At 44.7% G+C, this 15,911-nt stretch overlaps 1 protein-coding gene across 2 annotated transcripts in view; it reads left to right on the forward strand.

The window, feature by feature from the left end:
- The first annotated feature begins 11,710 nt into the window (after window positions 1-11,710).
- Window positions 11,711-15,911, forward strand: part of MAK (male germ cell associated kinase) — a 43,304-nt gene continuing 39,103 nt past the window's right edge. For both annotated transcript variants that reach the window (XM_058672530.1, XM_058672536.1), the window contains exon 1: window positions 11,711-11,849. In XM_058672530.1, the coding sequence (XP_058528513.1) occupies window positions 11,749-11,849 (101 nt within the window). In that variant the 5' untranslated portion in view covers window positions 11,711-11,748. The remainder of the gene's footprint in view (window positions 11,850-15,911) is intronic.

Here is a 15,911-nt window from a genome sequence, read left to right on the forward strand (position 1 = left end):
GGCCACAAACAGGGAGCTGGAACAGAAGGAGATCAGCCAGGACACAAATTGCCACTATATGGGATCCCAGCACTTGCAAGGCAAGAATTTAGCCACTGAGTCATTGTGCTGGGCCCAAATTTTGCATTTATAATAGGACCTTTGGAATGCCTTTCTCTGAGACACTGGCGTCTCGGGAGTTGTGGTTGGTTCCATTGATTGAAAATTTTACCTCTCAGATTGAAAGGGCTTTCTCTGGCTACCCATTGTTCTTGCCTGTTCCCTTCCCACCTCCAATCTCTCTATCGGAGTCCTATTTCATTCTTTCTGACAATTTCATTTTCTTCATGGAAACTCAGCTTTTCACACATTGTTTCTATGGCCCACCAGTTTGTAAGTTCTATTTGAGGAGATCTTTGACTATCTCGTTGATCGCTTCTTCACACAGAAATAGTTCCAAGCATTTTTATTTATTGACTAAACTAATAGGCTGAATGAGTTCGATAGCTTAGGTAGCTTTTGCTAGGATAGATCAAATGAGAAGACACTTGTGAAAATAATTTAACTAAGCTAAAATTGCCCAAGACTGGAAAGCCAACTACTTGTCCTAAATTATCTTCCAAACTACACAAAATAATTCGATTCCTCATTCTATATTCCTGTTGAAATACAGTGTTCTTGTCCCCTACTTATGTTTTTGGGTGTTTGTTGTTGTTGTTTGTTTTTGCCAAGGCTACATATCTTTAGTTCCTCTCTGAGATGGCTTCCAGAATCTACCCTATCCTGTTTGAATACAACTGAAGTATCTCTTAACAGGAGCCTGTCCGAGTGAAATACAATACCTGGAGGTATTATGATTACTGCAAGAAGTCGGACCACCAAATTATATAGCTCTACCAATTTTTTACAACTGTATTAGTTTTACCTAAAATATCTCTTCTAGGAACTGTACTACTCTTCTTGAAAGACATATGGCATGCATGCTATGGTGATTAATTATTTGCAGAATACTTGTTTTTGTGCTGAGCAAAGTGCCTTATGGGGTTGAAAATAACTACATATTTGTCTTCACAGGCAAACCATTACACATAACCAGGATTCTTCAAGTTGGAAGAAGCCTAAAAAGGCCCCTCGGCTCGTTTCCTCTGATTATGAGAAATGCAAGCAGGCGTCTGAGTAGCTAGTGATGAAATGATAATGAGTAAGGTAGACATGGTGAAATCAAGCAATAAATCATTCGGTCCAGACAAGAAGGTCAACACACAAAGTTCACAAGGGGCAGAAAAAGTGGTGAGAATCTCACTGAAGACGTGACCTGAGCCTTGGGCTGTGCAGAGAAAGTGGTAGGTACAGAGACAAAGTTTGGAAAAAGCAAAATCCCTGAGGGTTCACACGATAGCACAGAACACAGTCTGTCTCTATGACAAACTCTCGCGAAGAAACGCACTGCAGCCAAACGGTTGGAACTGGAGTAAAATAAGCCAGATAAATATTGCATGTTCATGCTAATATGTGATGGTTAGAATGGAAGGAAGGAAGGATGAAATGCCTGAATTTATTAGTGTTGCTGCAGATATAGAGTTCTGTTCACTCTGTTTTGAGTAGATGTCAAGCAAAAGTGATGGTAATTATGCTCTATTAGAGTGACAATGATTTTATTTACTCTCTTAAAATTTAACTTTATATGAGTGAGGCTGAACATCTTTCCTTTTGATTACTGTGTGTAGCCTTTGCTTACTTTCCTGCTATGGACTATACACTACGATCTTTTTACTTACTGGATTCTTTCTTTAGTGGAGCCAATAAGCTTTTCACTAGAATGTAAATTAAAGATAATATGTGATAGCAGAAAACAAAGAAAACATTGAAAATAAAAACATACAAAAAGAATTACCCATAAAAATACCAATATGTTCTATAATACGTAATAACTTAAATAACTAAATAAAGGCTCTATAAAAGTTACAGTACAATTTTTATCAAATGATCCTCGCTGACACTGGAGAGCGTAAACTGCATGATTAGATCATTCTAGAGTAACTATGAGAAGATGCTATGATCAGTAGTAACCAACAACCAAATAGGAATAGAAGAAAATGTGTATCACTAAATTCTGTGTTGCTAGAGGCTGTGGTCCCACAACAATGGGAATATATTAAATGTCATGCGTTGTTCAACTCAATTAGAACAAGCCTGTATTACCAGCCCAGAGCAAATATCCCATGATGAAGAAATAGAGATTCCTAAAACTTATATAATCTTATTAGTCTATAAATACAGGATCGGATCTGCACTTAATTCTTCAGATTCAAGTGACCCATGGAGCACACTCATCTTGCTTACGCTTGCAGCACTGTGACACCATGGAAATGTCGCTGTATCTAGCGTCATAAGCCTTGTGTTTGATTATGGTCTCTGAAATGGACTCGGTCGTATATTTGGGCTTGGTCATATAATCACCCTGAAGGTAACTTCTTCATCACACGATCCAATATGCAGCTCCACCTCACAGTACTATCAGACAGCAATGTGTTTGGCAATGACTTCCACTAGTCACTCAACAGGTGTATTTGGAGATCCTACCCTGTTCTATACCCTACTGAAGCATCAGAGACTTACCTCTGGTTATGGAGCTTAACTGTGCAGTACACAAGATCACAGCTAGGAAGTAACTGGTCTGGCACACAGTGCTAAGGAAGAAAACAAAGCAAAGGAGGTGCCATGGCTTGAATGTGTCCCCCTAAAGCCGATGTCTGAAAACCTCATCCCTTGGGGATTAGCTGACTCTGCATGCAGTGAGTTAAGCTCTTGCTGTGACGGCAGCCTTGTGTATCAGAGTGCTGGTTGGAGTCCCAGCAGTCCTGCTTCTGATCCAGGCTGCTGTTCATGCACCTGGGAAAGCAGCGGATGAGGGTCAGGTGTTCACGCCCTTCTGCTTAGGATGGAATTCATGGCTCCTATAGTCAGCCTGGCCTAGCCCAGACCATGGCTCCCATGTTTCCAGGCAATGGAAGATCTCTCTCTCTCTTCTCTCTGTAAATTTGCCTTTCAAGTAGAAATAAATAGCTTTAAAATTTACATAATATTAAAACCCTACGTGGATGAAATAGGGGTTGTTTTCAAACACTTGTTTTAGTTTTCTAAGTGTCTCAAATTAGTTCCTGTCCCCACGTTGGGCATGGGAAGCCATGTTTGTCTGCTGCGTGGAGAGGGGCTGGTGCAGACAGAACTTCAGCACAGGTGAGCTTGCAGGCAGGGGCCCCAGTCCCTGCATGCTGGCTCCCTCTCTGCTCCATCAGATGGGGCTAAGTCTAATAGATATTTCCTTACATTTGAGAGGCAGAGAGACACAGAAATTAAGACACAAACACACACACACACACACACACACACACACACACACACACACACATCCCCTCCACTAATTAACTTACAAAAAAAGGAGTGAGACAAAATTGGGAGCTAAGGACTCAGTCCAGGTCTCTCCCGTGGGTGGCAGGAGAGCCAGCTACCTGAGCCCTGTGCTGCCACCCGGGGGCTGCCACACTGCAGAGTCAGGTGAACGTGGGAATCAGGAACTGGAGCTGGGTACTGAACTAGGTACTCTGAGACAAGATGCAGTCGCTTAACTCCTCACTCTACTGATTAACTTTATAGAACTGGTTAAACTTAACAGAGCAAAATGTCTTCTATTAAACAGAATTAGGTATCTCAGTAAATACCTGTAAAAGTGAAGTACAAAGCCACTTAAAAACTACAGTTATTGCTCGAAGACTTATGCTTTCAAAATGTGAAAAATTTCTACTGAATTGACCTTCTGTGCTGAAAGAAGCTAAATGGATTTCCTGAGTTCTTCTCAAACACGGTCCTAAAATAAACAATCATACATTTTAAGACCTCATGCAGAGAGGAAATGAAAATTGCCATTTCATTGCTTATCTTGTTTATTTCCCTCTAATTTGTCCTCAGGCTCGGTTCGGAGTTCTCAGATGTCATTTCAGCCAGGCACATGGTGACAGATCACCTTACGATGAAATCTTCCCAGTCAGTGCATAAAACCGATAAACAAAGTTGCTGGGCCTAGGAAACACTGATAATGATCTGTTCCACAAAGTCCTGATGACAGAAGCAACGGTGCTAGAGGTGCTATAATTTATTGCTTCCTCCTGAGCAGGACAGCCTCCAGACACATCTGTGACAAGCATGAAGGGAAGTGGCTCAGGGAAGCAGCTGTTGGTCGGTCTCAGGTTCCCGCACCTGCCACATGGTCCCTCGAGACTCCCAGCGTCATACATAGGGATGTTTTGCAGCCAGAGTTGTAACGCAGGGCTTTCAGGTCACTGTCTTTTGGCCTTCTAAGTATGTTTCCTCCCTGGCCTCTGTTAACAACTCGTCTGACCTCCATAAGGTTGCGGCAGAAGGTCCCGGTACTGTGATGGCATCCAGCCAAGACCCTGTGGTGTGACATTAGATGGAACTGATGCTCTTAATTTGAAAGAAGATTTATTTATTTTAAAGTCAGAATCACAGAAAGAGAGGAAGAGACAGAGAGAGAGCTTCTAGTTCATTCCCCAGATGACTGCAACGGAGGCCAGGAGCCAGGAGCTTCTACCAGTTCTCCCACGTCAGTCGCAGGTGCACAAGCACTTGGGCCATCTTCTGTAGTTCTTCTCAGGCCATTAGCAGGGGAATGGAGCAGTTGGGACATGAACCAACATCTATACAGGATGCCGGCACTGCAGGCAGCAGCTTTGCTGGCTATGCCACATGCCACCCCAGTGTTCTTATTAAAACACACACACACACACACACAGCTGGGCACAGTGCCATGGCCCACTAGGCTAATACTTCTCCAGCAAGTGCTGGTATCCCTTATGAGTGCCAGTTCATTGCTCAGCTGCTCCACTTCCCATCCAGCTCCCTGCTGTGGCCTAGGAAAGCAGTGAGGGATGGCCCAAAGCCTTGTGATCTTGTACCCATGTTGAAGACCCGGAAGAAGCTCCTGACTCCTGACTTCAGATCGGCTCATCTCCAGTAATTGTGGCCATCAGGAAGTGAACCAGTGGATGAATCTTTCTCACTGTCTCTCGTTCTCTCTGAAAATGTGTCTCTCCAACAAAAATAAACAAATCTTTTTAAAATATATATAATGTAAAAAGCCACAAACTGAGATGACTGTTAAAAAGGAAATCCTCACACATATTCTGTCCATTAGTGAAAAATCTCTGTAAAGGTTTACTAAGACATTTCTTTTGGTTTGGAATAAGCTGTTTGGAAAGGCTTTTGATTGTTGAGTCATTTATTTACTTGAAAGGCAAAATGGAAAAGGATAAAGAGATTACCCACACACTGGTTCACTCTCCAAACACCTGCAATGACCAGGGCTGGGCCAGACCAAACCTAGGAGCTAGGAGCTTCATCCATGTCTCCCATGTGAGTGGCATGAACCCACCTATTTGGACCACTATCTGCTGCTTCCAAGTGTTCTAGTAGGGAGCTGTGCCACAACACCCACCCCTGATCATTTTTGTTTTTCAAACTTTTAACCTCTCTCTCTCTCCTTCCTTCCTTCCTTCCTCCCTCCCTTCCTTCCTCCCTTCCCTCTCCCTTCTCCCAGTCCTTCCTCCCTAACTTTTCTCATTCTGAAACCCCACATGTCCCTCCCAGCGACCTCCAACCAGTTCTTGGACTTTTCAGATTCCCCTCCCTCACTTCCACCCTTCTGTCCTCACCCTTTAGAATGTCTTCTTACAGTGTATCTCACCTGTATCTCTGACTTCATCCACAGCATCACAGTGTGTCTCATTTCCACTTGGACAGAACTAAATGACATCTGTATGCCCACCTCTCTTCTAGTAACCTCCATTTGGATCTTCCTCCAACTCAACCTTTCAAAATGGGGATTGTTTTCTCTTGTACTCTTCATCTTCAGATCTGTTCCTCTCCCCGTATCTCCCAACTTGGCGAGGGCACCACTGTCCCCCATTCGCTAAGGACTCACAGGCCTATCCATTTTAACGTGTAAGTGTCCTTTAAATGCTGTCCATCTCTGTCCTATTGCCATCACCCCCATTTTAGCTGGGTCTTGATCATTCCTTCCTCATTGGCTGCGGGAGCCTCTTTCTGTTGCTTGCAACTACCCTACTCACTGCTGCTCCCATTGGTCATCACAAAATACAGATCTGAATATGCCACTCCCTCTGTGGAAGTGCACCCCTGAACCAGTCCATCAGATGCCCGAGGACCCCAAAACTCATACACTCTCAGCTTACGAGGGTGCTAGCAGGAAGCAGACTTCCTGTGTGGGACTGTGGCTGCCTCGCTGGCCAAGCATGGTGGGGACGAGCAACACCTCCCTGTGCCTCCTTCCTCATTAGTTGCTTGTAACTGAGCGTATCCCCTGCCTCAGTTAATTGGTTGGATTGTTGGAATCTGTTCCTGAAAAACATGCTTACTCCTTTGCCGCTACTGACATACATAAAGGCCTGACCTTCCTAAGTGGGCATACGAGACCGCTGTTGCCTCACCAGGGCTCCAGGAATTGAAAGACACTATTAAAAGGCCAAATATTAGTTATGAGAGTCCCAGAAGGTGCAGAAAGAGAAGCTGGGTTTAAAAATGTATTTAATGAAATAATCAGGGAAAATTTCCCTAATCTAGAGAAAGAATTGGGAAACAACATCCTGGAGGGACACAGAACTCCCAACAGGCTTGACTAAAAGTGATCTTCACCTTGACACATGATAATCAAGCATTCTTCAATTGAACATATGGAAAAGATCCTTAAATGTGCACATGAAAAATTCAATTGATATAAAAAGGAATGCCAATTAAATTCACAGGAGACCTCTCACAGAAAATTCTACAGGCCAGAAGAGAATGGAGTGACATATTCCAGATTCTAATAGAAAAAAAATTATCAGCCCAGGATAACATACCCAGAAAAACTTTCCGTTGTCTTTGAAAATGAAATAAAATTCTTCCACAGTAAAGAAAAGTTCAAAGAATTTGCCTCTTTCAAAACTGCTCTACAAAGGATACTTAAGGATATTCTCTTGACAGAGAAAATGAATAGCACCCACCAAAACCAAAGGCAAATGTGAAGAACATCCCAGCAAAATAACAACAGTAGACTAAATCAACGAACAACCCACTGCTAAAATGATCAGACCAAATTACCACCCATTCATATTCACCTGAATGTAAACAGTTTAAACGCATCAATCAAACACCATAGATTAGCAGACTGGATTATAAAAGCAAAACCCATCTATTTGTTGCCTAAAGGAGACACATTTCACCAACAAAGATTAACGGAAACTATATCTCATGGATTTTGATTTTTTTTTATTTCACCTCTTCAAAACATTTTATCATTAAATTCTTCACTGACTCATAGATCATATAGTAGCATCGTTTTCTTCAAGAAGATTCTGGATTTTCTTTTTCATTTCTACAGTGACACATCAGTCATTCAATAGCATGTTACTTAACTTCATGATGTTGTTAATTTGTTTTTTTTTTTTCTTCCTGTGGTTGATTTTGTGTTTGGGTTTTTCATTTAAGGGGATGTATAGTAACTGTGTAATGGAGAAGCAGCATGTTACTTAACTTCATGGAGTTTTTAATTTCCTTTTTTTTTCTTTCTGTGGTTGATTTTGTTTTGCGGCTTTTCATTTAAGCAGCTATATAGCAACTGTGTAATGTAGACTAACATATCCAGTGTGAGGATACAATGCAGTATGCATCTCTACTTCCAGAGAAAGATGGAGTCCCAATGAAACTGTTTTCTATATCTTAACAATAGGATGATGGACTCTCCGCCATTGTCCATGATGGATGCATAACTGTGGTTGAAGAACTATGCTATAGTAACGATATAGGGGAATTCAGTGAGGGTGGGAGGGAAATGGGAAGGCCATAAGGGAAATCCCAGGGCCTATGGAAAAGTATCATAAAATGATAATAATAAAAAGTACAATTAAACACACACACACACACACACACCAATAACAACCTGAAACAAACTGCAAAGGTAATCAAGATCCTCCCAAGTATCCAGTCTGAACTGCAGATGGCACTGCAAGCTCAATAGATTGTGCAGGTGCAGCCTTAAGCCATGCCCTGTGGAGGCGGGACCTTTGGGTTGGCCTATGGGGCATTGGTGGCCAGCAGAGGATCCAAGACACAGGAGAGGTTCTGAAAAAAATTTACTGAAAATAAAAGGTAGACACTGATGGAGAAGACAGTGTTGCTTACAGGCATTGCATACATGGTCATGGACTAAGGGGCTGAAGTTCTTGTACTGTACAATCTTTCAAGGGAAGTATGAACCTAAGAATCAGCTGTAGGGCCTGGCACCCTACCCTAATGACTAAATGCTCACCTTGCATCTGCTGGGATCCCATAGGGACTGCTTTGTATCCCAGTTGCTCCACTTCCCATCCAGCTCCCTGGCTGTGGCCTGGGAAAGCAGTGGGGGATGGTCCAAAGCCTTGGGACCCTGCACCTGCATGCGAGATCTGGAAGAAGCTCCTAGCTGCAGATCAGCTCAGCTCTGCCCTTTGGGGCCACTTGGGGAGTGAAGCAGTGCATGGAAGATCTTTCGCTCTATCTCTCCTCATCTCTGTATATCTGACTTTCCAATAAAAAATAAATAAATAGATCTTTAAAAATAAGTAAATAAGTCTTTTAAAAAAGACTTTGAAAGAAAAAGAATCAGGGACCTGCGGCGTGGCCTAGCGGCTAAAGTCCTCGCCTCGAACGCCCCGGGATCCCATATGGGAACCAGTTCTAATCCCGGAAGCTCCACTTCCCATCCAGCTCCCTGCTTGTGGCCTGGAAAGCAGTTGAAGATGGCCCAATGTCTTGGGACCCTGCACCCGTGTGGGAGACATGGAAGAGGTTGCTGGTTCCCGGCTTCAGATCGGCGCAGCACCGGCCATTGTGGCTCACTTGGGGAGTGAATCATCGGATGGAAAATCTTTCTCTCTGTCTCTCCTCCTCTCTGTAGATCTGACTTTATAATAAACTGAATAAATCTTAAAAAAAAAAAAGAAAGAAAAAGAATCAGCTTATTGGTATTTTATCAAATTATTTTAGGAAAATTCTATGATGCTAGGTTTAATTTAAAAAATATTTTCATTGTAATACATGAATAGATTATTGTCCTTTGGACAGGCATGGAAACTCCACTATCAGATATGTTTAAACTTCTCTAGTAGTTAGAATGAGTGACACAATTGATCTATATAAAAAGTTCCTTCAAATTCTTACTTCTCCACAACTTAACTTCTGTGTAAATGATGCTCTCAGTTCATAGTCAACAAACCTAGCTTACAGATCCTGAAAAAAACAAAGTAAACTTGGCTCAGGTGTACTCTGAAGCCTCGCCCCCAGGAGGCGGGGCTTCGCGCCGGTGGGCGGGGCTGCGGTGGCCACGCCCCCGAGGGTGGGGCGTCGGCGAGCCCGGCCTGCCGCGCGGCAGCAGGCGCGCCCGCGCCGTTTCCTAGGAGATGAAACACACAAGACGCCGGAGCTTCACAAGGGAGCGGACGAGGTGAGCCGCGGGCGCGGGCAGGTAATCCCGAGCTGGCTGCGGGGCCGCCACCCTCCGTGCGACCCGGGGCCGGCCGGCACTTCCCCTCGGCGCCCTGTGTCTGCCGGGACGCCGGACCAGGAGGCCGGTAGGGAACGGAGGGGTCCCGGCTGCGCACACCGCGGCCGGGAGGGTGGGAGAGGCTGCGCTTCCCGACCTCGCTCCCCTCCCTGCTCGGTCGCGGCTGGGGCCGGAGGGACGAACCCCCTCTGGATGTGCGGGGCGGGAGGCCTCAGAGTGGAGCTGTGAACTGTTCGGAAGTTTAAAAGCGGGAAGAACACTCTGGGTCCGAATCCCGCCTTCGCTGGGGCACACCCCAGATCACGCATAGATGGAATGGGCTCCCAGGCGACCTGCGCCCCTGGGTCCCGGCAAACAGCCCCAGGACTGCTTCTAAAGGTCCTGGTGCCAAAAAGCTGTTCCTTTACTGCGGATGGACCGCGTTAATTTCAAGGGACAACGGGTCAGTCGGGAGCAAGAGACCTGTTTCTTAGTGGTTAGCAATCCCAGCAGTGCAAAGAAAGAGATTTACCTGACGGTGTGTAATTGCCTTTTAGACGGGTATTTGTTCGGGGAACCAGGCCTCTCGGGGTGTATTTTAATCAGAAAAATGACTCATTGAGTCGCAATGGTGGTGGAGACAGAATTTACCTTTTAGCAGGGTCAGTTTTTTTTCTTCTATTGCAATAATTAGTCCTCTTTAAATGTCTTTAAACCTATCACTTGGGTAATAATAAATCTTTTTGTTTTGCTTTTTAAACAGTTTAGTGCTCTTAAAAACACCGGTTACTGTTTTGTTTTACAAATGTTAGTACGATCCTACAGGGGAGAGCATGAAAGTGCATTCTACAAAGACCAGCTGAATACCCTGCACCCTCCAGGTGCCCTCTCTGTTAATCTCTTTAATCCTTTCTAAATCCCTTACTAGCTGGGACAAAGCTGTTGAGAGCCCAAGCTTACAATAATTGTGCACCTAACTGAAAATAAGAAAACTAGAAAGGGTGTTTGATGAAACACTATGATTGAGATGCTAAATAAATGTTATTTTATTTAAATCGAACGCTAACTTTGTTTAATCCATACGAAGATCAGTAAATATCGCGTAGCCTGGTGGTAGACAATTCTAAGTCCCTAAAACAGTTAATTGAGGATCATATTTCCCTTGTGTTTTTGCTTGGTAGTGCCAATTATATGTCATAATCTATTCAAATATATAAGAAACCATGTCATGCATGGATGTCAAGATTTTTTTTTTTTCCTGCAAAACATATTTTTGTCTTCCAGCTGTATTTTTCGACGAACTTCAGGAAGCATGGTCATGCATCCCTGTTTTGCAAAATCAGTTCTCTCTAAATCTACAAAGAAAAATACGTAATTTAGAGACAAGTGTGGTACAAGTGTTGGGGAATGATAAACTACATATTTTAATTTACATGTAGTTTTAAAATTCTAGTTCTTTATTTCAAAGGCAAACAGAGAAAGACCAAGATCAGTGTCCCACTCACTGCTTCGCTCCCCAGGTACCTATAGCATCCGTGACTCAGGGGAACTCTCTCAGGCCTCCTGTGCGGGTGGCAGGGGGCGTTCCTTGCTGCCTCTGCAGGTGCACACGGACAGGAAGTGGGAATCAGGACCAGAAGTGCACCCAGGCACTGGGACATAGGATGCTGAGGTTGTCCCTGAAGAGCATCGTGGCACAGCGCCAAGCACCCGCGCCTGTGTGCTGCCTGCCGGTGACAAGCAGTATAGAACCTTGCTGTCCTTTCCCGGTGAATGCAGTCTGATTGGCTCCCACCCCGCAGAGTTGTATGTTGTAATTAGGGTTACTCACAAGAGGCCTTTCTCAGGTTTCTGTTAGACAGCACAGCGTATAAATCTACCCCCCTGACCTGCAGCCGTCCTCAGCTAGGACAAAGTGTATGTTTCCCATGTTCATGTGTTGCTCTAGGTTGCAAGCCAATGACTTGACACTCTGTAAGGAAAATGCATGTTCTTTTGTACTTTTCGCAGGGTATTCCTAAGGATGGAAGCACTGTTCCCTTGCCGTGTTCCCTGTTACCCTGTCTCATAAACCTTCACAATCTTGGGGAGGAGTCCTTGTTTACTGGATGAGCGACAACTGTGAGCGAAGCGATCCCAGGCTGTGACTTTGGCTGCGGTCTTTGTGCACGATGAACCGATACACAACCATGAGACAGCTGGGAGACGGCACCTATGGGAGTGTGCTCATGGGCAAGAGTAACGAATCCGGGGAGCTGGTGGCCATCAAAAGGTACCGCGCGTGACTCAGACGCTCCCCTCTGACACACCCGTTCCTGCTCTGCTGCCCTGAGCAGACAGCCACGTGCTGAGCGAGCTCTAGTTGAGGTCCCATGCACATTTGGCTGATGGGTAAAGCCAATCTGGAAAAAAAAAAGAAATTACCCGAGAGGAATATTCTCCTGATGTCCATGTTATGTTATTCTCAGCTCAGTAACACACCCTCCCACAAGTAGTTGTGTTATGTTGTTTATGATTAACATATCGGGCCTAAAGCTAAAGGGAATCTTTGTCATTTTTACAAACTGAGAACAGAGTAGAGCTTATTATTTCTTTAAAATAATAGACATCCAATCAGCTGGTCTTCATAGTGTCAAATTGAGCCTGGCATACAGGAAAGGAAATGAAATTAGAAAAACATTAGAAGAAAATGAGGATATTTTAGAGCAAAAATAAAGTCTTGGAATCCATTCATAGTTTTGGCATGAAATGTGCATTCCCAGGAACTTCCTGAAAACTCCTCCTCTGCCTTCGTTTCAAATGCTCTTTTGTACTTCAATAAATGTACGTATAAAGGCCACTTTCTAGGAACCTGTTTAAAGTGTCCGTCCATTTTCCTGAGCTTACCAAGCAAGTAGAATGAGGAATGGTTAGTTTGTTTCCTTTCATCGCCTGTGTTTTCTGTGCTACATCCTCAGAAGTTTAGTTGATTGAAAATATGCATCAGAGAATCTTCCACCCACTGGTTCCCTCCCCACATGGCCGCAACAGCCAGAGCTGGGCCAGACCAAAGCACAACCCATCCACCACCTGCCCTATAAAATGCATTGTTTTTCACAAATCCTGTAAAATACTATGATCAAAAACATTACATGTTTAAGGAAATAATTTTATAAAATATTTTCAGATTATCATTATCAAATGAGTGCACAGTAAGCGAAACAAAAAAAGTATCGAACCAGCATCCCACGTGGGTGGTAGCCTTACCAGCTAGCCGAAAGCACTGGCCCGCAGACCTTTTCTATATTTTCATACTGAACAATTAGAATTCATTTTTGATAATCGGATACGTCTGCTGATGGCCACATTCTGGCTCCTTTGCTTCCGGGCATTGTGTCTGGTCTAATGTGGGGAGAACAGGAGTAACACTAGCATACTCTCCCCTCATCTTTTATCAGGGAGTGATATGTCTTTGTCAGAAACTCCCAAGAACTTCCCCTAGACCTTACTTCCAAAAGAGAACGAGAAAGTACAGCTAGAATTGGAAATACTTGGGGGGCGGGGGGGGGCGGATACCGCATCCTGCCGAGCTTGCTGAGGCTGTATATTCATTGTTTCACAAATAATGCCACAGAACTACTGCTTGTATCATGTTTACTCTGCATCAGGTATTCTAAGTAACCTGGAGGTGATTTAAAGCATGTGGGGGAATCGCTTCTTGGCCCTTTGGCTCAGATCAAGTGTGAAGTGTACGGGGGAGGATGTGCGCAGGCGCAGGCTGTGTGTATGCTACATGTTTGATACGAGGAACTTGAACATGCTTGGGTTATGGTACCAATCCCATGAAGTTACTGAAGTTACTGTATTTACTTTTCCAGCCCCTAAACAGTAGCAGGTAGAAGCAAAAAGGTTGAAAGTAGCTTTCTAGCATCCAGACACTATTGGCTGCCCTAGCGCTCCTTGGAGTTGGAGACGATGGTTTAACTGGGAACTGGGATGCTGTTCCGTTGAAATAGTCGAACAGATAAGCCAGATAGCAGCAAGGCAAGGAGTTATTAGGAGGTAGTAGTGGAGTTTTTGAACAGTTCTAAAGTGGTAAAATTACTAAAGTGGTCAGAAAAGGATCACCAGGTATTGGTGAGAGCCCACCTGCAGCTACAAGGGGGAACAGAAAGGTGGATCTCCAGGGAGTGTTTACGTGACGTTTCAAGAATGGAAAGGCTAGAGTGGTGGCATGTTGGGAGAGGCGGGCCCTGAGGACACGTGTGTGTGACCTCGAGAAAATGGTGGAGAGAGGCTGAGCACGCGACCCAAGCTGCAGGAGGGCACAAGCAGAGCCAGGAATGCAGCGGTGGTGACAGCAGAGTGGCCAGAAGGGCGGATAAAGTGGAGTCAGGGGCAGTGGTGGTGACGGACAGGAAGTTATGATCATGCCTCCTGATGACATGGTGTTCCTGAGTGACCGTGGCAGGCTGGGGGTGAACATAGCTTTGTAGCTCAGGAGCTGTGAAGCTGGAGTCCTAGCAAAGCTTATCAGTAGGACCGTTTCCTCTGGCCATGACTCCTGAAGGTTGTGGACAGTGTAGAAACAAACACAGCTCATCCCAGAAGGCTTGGGTGTTTCATTCAAGCTGATGCAGAAGAACAAACTTGACCTGCAAGTTACAAATAGTAGACTCCTGATTTTTCTAATCTCAGTTTGCTCCTGTTATCCAAATAGCTTACATCCCAAAATACCCCATCAGGATCATCATTTTATCTTTGATGGTATACAATGTTCAGCCTCACCAGTGTGGGCTGTAAATGTTAAGGGTATAGCACTTTGGGGGCCGGTGCAATGGCTTAACTGGGTAATCTTTTGCCTGTGAGTACCAGCATCCCATATGGGTGTTGGTTCATGTCCTGGCTGCTCCACTTCCCATCTAGCTCCCTGTTTATGACCTAGGGAAAGCAGTAGAGGATGACTCAAGTCCTTGGGACCCTGCACTCATACGGGAGATGTGGAGGAGGCTCCTGGCTTCTGATCGGCTGAGCTCTGGCCATTGCAGCCCTTTGGGGAGTGAACCAGCAGATGGAAGATCTTTCCCTCTGTCTCTCCTTCTCTCCATAAATCTGATCTGGCTTTCCAATAGAAATAAATACATCCTAAAGAGAAAAGCATTTTGTGTAGCAAATGAAGAAGGGCTGCCTCCCCTAAGGCTCTGATGCACAGTAAATTGACGGTCTAGAAGTTAGTGGTGGTGGTTTTTTAGACTTGGAGCTGGTCAATGAAGAATGACGACTGGCAAGAGCACCAGCCTAAAAGAGATGGCCCAGAGACACAGGGTGGGGCGAGGCAGACATCAGAGAATGGGCACGCTGGTGTAACCTGAGACTGTGAACACCGGGGAGAAAGCTTGCAGGGGGCTGTGGCGCGTCGTGACCTTGGGTTCAGCACCAGGCTCACGTGCTGCAGCGTGAGCACACAGCGCAGGTGCTGTCATGGGCACACATGTGACACACTTGCCGTGGTTCAGTGACGTGCAGCTACACTTACTAAGACAAGCATTTGAGCAGTCTGGAAACACAGTCAGGGCTGGCTAGGATGGGTTAGAGGGTGAGTGGTTGTAGCTCAGAGGAAGAGACTGGGAAGACCCACAGGAGAGATTTCCCTTTTGAACACTGCCTTCAGGGGAGTTTATTCAGGGCACTGGTGAACAACCTTTGCTTTACCAGTTGCGGTTTCCTTGAAGAGGTGTAACAGACCATTTTTCTAGAGGATGGTCGTAATGAGAGCTCACCTCCTGCAGTTAGCCTGTATTGATTAAGCTCTGCCTTGCAGGCTTTGAGAAGCACTTCCGAAGGTCTCCCGTGTTCTCTCCGTGTTCCTGCGTGTGTGCCTGGCAGTTCATCCCGTCACTTAGCAAATCTGTGTTGAGAATCTACTCCGTGCCAGTGACTGGTCATGGTATTTGGGCATGTCCTCAAGGAGCTTATGAGGAACTAAACCTGAGACATTAGTATGGCAGAAGCGCATGAGCCATGTGGAGGGAGGAAGGTAGAGCAAGAGGGGTTAACAAGGATTACGATGGATCTTCAAAAAGCTCATAAAATTAAATTAGGTAAGTGTTTTTGGTGTGAACATTTTCAAAATCTGGGCATAGTTTTTACGTAATACACTCATTCTCCATGAGCTCTTTGAAGACCCCTTGGAGAGCTGCATTTCAAAACTTTTTGGGTAACAGAATAGGCTTGTCTTTAATTCTACTTTCCAGAAGCTTTTGGGATTGTCTTTGATGAGAGCTTCATTTCCTTGTGATGGGTAGTTGAGAGTAGCTCCAGATATTAATGAAATAAGGACCTGCCGGAAATGACT

This window comes from Ochotona princeps, chromosome 1, assembly GCF_030435755.1.
Source record: "Ochotona princeps isolate mOchPri1 chromosome 1, mOchPri1.hap1, whole genome shotgun sequence".
In the NCBI taxonomy this organism is placed as follows: Eukaryota; Metazoa; Chordata; class Mammalia; order Lagomorpha; family Ochotonidae; genus Ochotona; species Ochotona princeps.